This window comes from Microtus ochrogaster, chromosome 18, assembly GCF_000317375.1.
Source record: "Microtus ochrogaster isolate Prairie Vole_2 chromosome 18, MicOch1.0, whole genome shotgun sequence".
NCBI classification, from domain to species: Eukaryota; Metazoa; Chordata; class Mammalia; order Rodentia; family Cricetidae; genus Microtus; species Microtus ochrogaster.
The window spans coordinates 22969341-22971883 of record NC_022020.1 but is presented as its reverse complement, the minus strand read 5'-3'; the positions used below and the strand labels follow the sequence as shown (position 1 = coordinate 22971883).

The following is a 2543-nucleotide window of genomic DNA, read 5'->3' as shown; positions in this document are numbered from 1 at the left end:
AAAAAAAAAAAAAGTGTTCAGATAACACAGAGCATTCAGACCAGATTCTATAGGAGAGGAAAGCTTTTGCAATTACACTGAAGTTTGTTTGTAGGCTGTATCATGGGCCTGTAAGCAGAACATATTTAAATAGTGCACATTCAGGTGTAAAAGCATTTTTCTTTAATGTATTTACTCAAATAGTGCCGCCTGTTAATTATTATAGTCCTTTTTTTCCTTTTTCTATTTTCTTTTTTGTCTTTCATTTGGCAGAAAAGACAGCTTTGATCTCTGGCTGCAAAAAGATATGAGGAAGAGCTCCTCCCCTTCCTTGAGTAACTGCAACTCAGATCTTGCTAACAAAATATTTGGAATTCCACTGGATGAGCTGCAGCAGGGAGGACATCCAGACAATGAGGTTCCGTTCATAGTCCGCCACGTTGTGGACTATATTGAGGAACATGGTATACATTTCCTTACTTTGAGGGCTAGCTTTTGTTGTAATAAACACAACTATCCCTTTTTGGTTTTGATTTAGTTTTTTCTTAGTATGGATAATGCAAAGCATGAAGAACAGTATAAACTGTAAGGCTATAGTATATTTTCCTTAAATTGATTTACCTAGAAATGGCAGCTGCCCAGCTGAGAACATTTTTAGTTGGGGTAATAGAAACTTTTTAAATGGATGTAAGGGTGGGATGAAGTAGACTATCCCTCGGAGATAGTGTGTTGCTAGATGACCAGTTTGCTTTTTTAGCCAAGTCTGGGGAGCCAGGAAAGCCTTTCCAAAAGCTTAAGAATTTTAAGTTGAGAATGAATATATGTGGCCAGGCAGTTAAGGTGCAGCTTAATTCTTACCTTGAACCAACATAGGAGGTCTGGAGCAACAAGGGCTGTTTCAAGTCAATGGGAACGCTGAGACAGTGGAGTGGCTTCGACAGAGATACGACAGTGGAGAAGAGGTGGATTTGGTTAAGGAAGCGGACGTCCCCTCAGCCATTAGTCTCCTTAGGTTTTTCCTGCAGGAGCTCCCTGAGCCCGTCATTCCTGGCAGCTTGCATAGTCACTTGGTGCAGCTTTCTCAAGGTAACAGTTGGTTCTTATTTCAGTTATTTATTATTAGTTTAGAGTCCTTTTAGAAATTTGATATGTGGTCAGTTAGTATAGAATTTCAGAGATTTTTTATTTTCTCCATTGCTCTTTGAGTCTTATGTGGTATAGTAAAGGCAATGACAGATTCTTAGATCTTTGTAGTTGTTTTGTGTATATGATGTGTATGTATTTGTGTATGAGAATGTGCATTACTACTGTGTGTGGACATCAGAGGACAGCCTTGAGTCCTGTTCCTCACCTTCCCACTTTTACATGGATTCTGGAGACCCAAACACTCAAGGCATCAGGTGTGTGGCAAGTGTTTTATCACAGAACCATCTCTTTAAAAAATCATCATTTATTTTGTTGTGTGTATGGATGTGCACGCTACAGTATGCCTGTGTAAGTTAAAGGACAACTTGCCAGACTTGATTCTCTATCATGTAGGTTCTGGGTTTTAGGCTCAGGCTGTCTTGCTGCTCTCCCTTCCCTGATTTTTTTTTTTAGATTTGATGTTATTGAGCCAAAGACACAAAAAGGTATTCTCTTGGGAAGGTGTCTAGATCATTGGACACAAATTCTATTTATTGTAGATAAATATGCTACTATGTATCATTCAGGTAATGCAATTGTTTATTGAATGCTTGCTATATGCTAGGGCACTGCTGTATATTTTGGGAACACCAGCACTGATCAAAGGTAGTTAAGAATCTTTTCCCTCTTGGACTAAAGTGAGAGAAAGAGTGTGTGTGCGCATGAGCATGTGTAGCATGAACGCTAGTGCCAGAACATGGGCGTTCTCTCCTTCCACCATGTAGATCTTGGGAGTTGAACTCAGGTTGTCAGACTTTGTGGCAAGAGTCTTTACATGCTGAGCTAGCCCTCTGTTCTGAGCTAAAGTTTTAAAGGTGATATTTAGAGGAATAGATGATAAATACAAAATAAATATGTGGGTGTGATATGTGATGATAAATTGGAGATGTTAGGTATAATTATTGTTAATTGGATTTTGCTCACAATTGTTATAAGCAACTCCCCCAAAAAAACTATTTATTTACTTATTTATTTTGAGAGACAGGATTTCTTTGTGTAGCCCTGACTGTTCAGAAATTCACTCTGTAGACCTCGCTGTCCTGAACTCGCAGAGGTCTGCCTACTTTTGCCCATGTGCCACCACTGCCTTGCAAGATTTATTATTTTATTTTTTTAATTATTTATTTTTATATGCATTGGTGTTTTGCCTGCATGTATATCTGTGAGGGTGTCAGATCCTCTGGAACCAGAGCTACAGTTTTAAACCACCACGTGGGTCTTGGGGATTGAACCTGGGTCCTCTGGAAGAGCAGCCAGGACTATTACCCACTGAACCATCTCTCCAGCTCCAAGATTTATAGTTTTGAAAATTATGTATAGCCGGGCGGTGGTGGCGCACGCCTTTAATCCCAGCACTCGGGAGGCAGAGGCAGGCGGAT

At 39.8% G+C, this 2543-nt stretch overlaps 1 protein-coding gene across 4 annotated transcripts in view; it reads left to right on the top strand.

Moving 5' to 3' along the window:
- Fam13b (family with sequence similarity 13 member B) overlaps positions 1-2543 on the top strand; it is a 63366-nt gene that overhangs the window by 8301 nt on the left and 52522 nt on the right. For all 4 annotated transcript variants that reach the window (XM_013349541.1, XM_013349540.2, XM_013349539.2 and 1 more), the window contains exons 3-4: positions 253-443; positions 853-1065. In XM_013349541.1, coding sequence (XP_013204995.1) covers positions 287-443; positions 853-1065 — 370 coding nt within the window. In that variant the 5' untranslated portion in view covers positions 253-286. The remainder of the gene's footprint in view (positions 1-252; positions 444-852; positions 1066-2543) is intronic.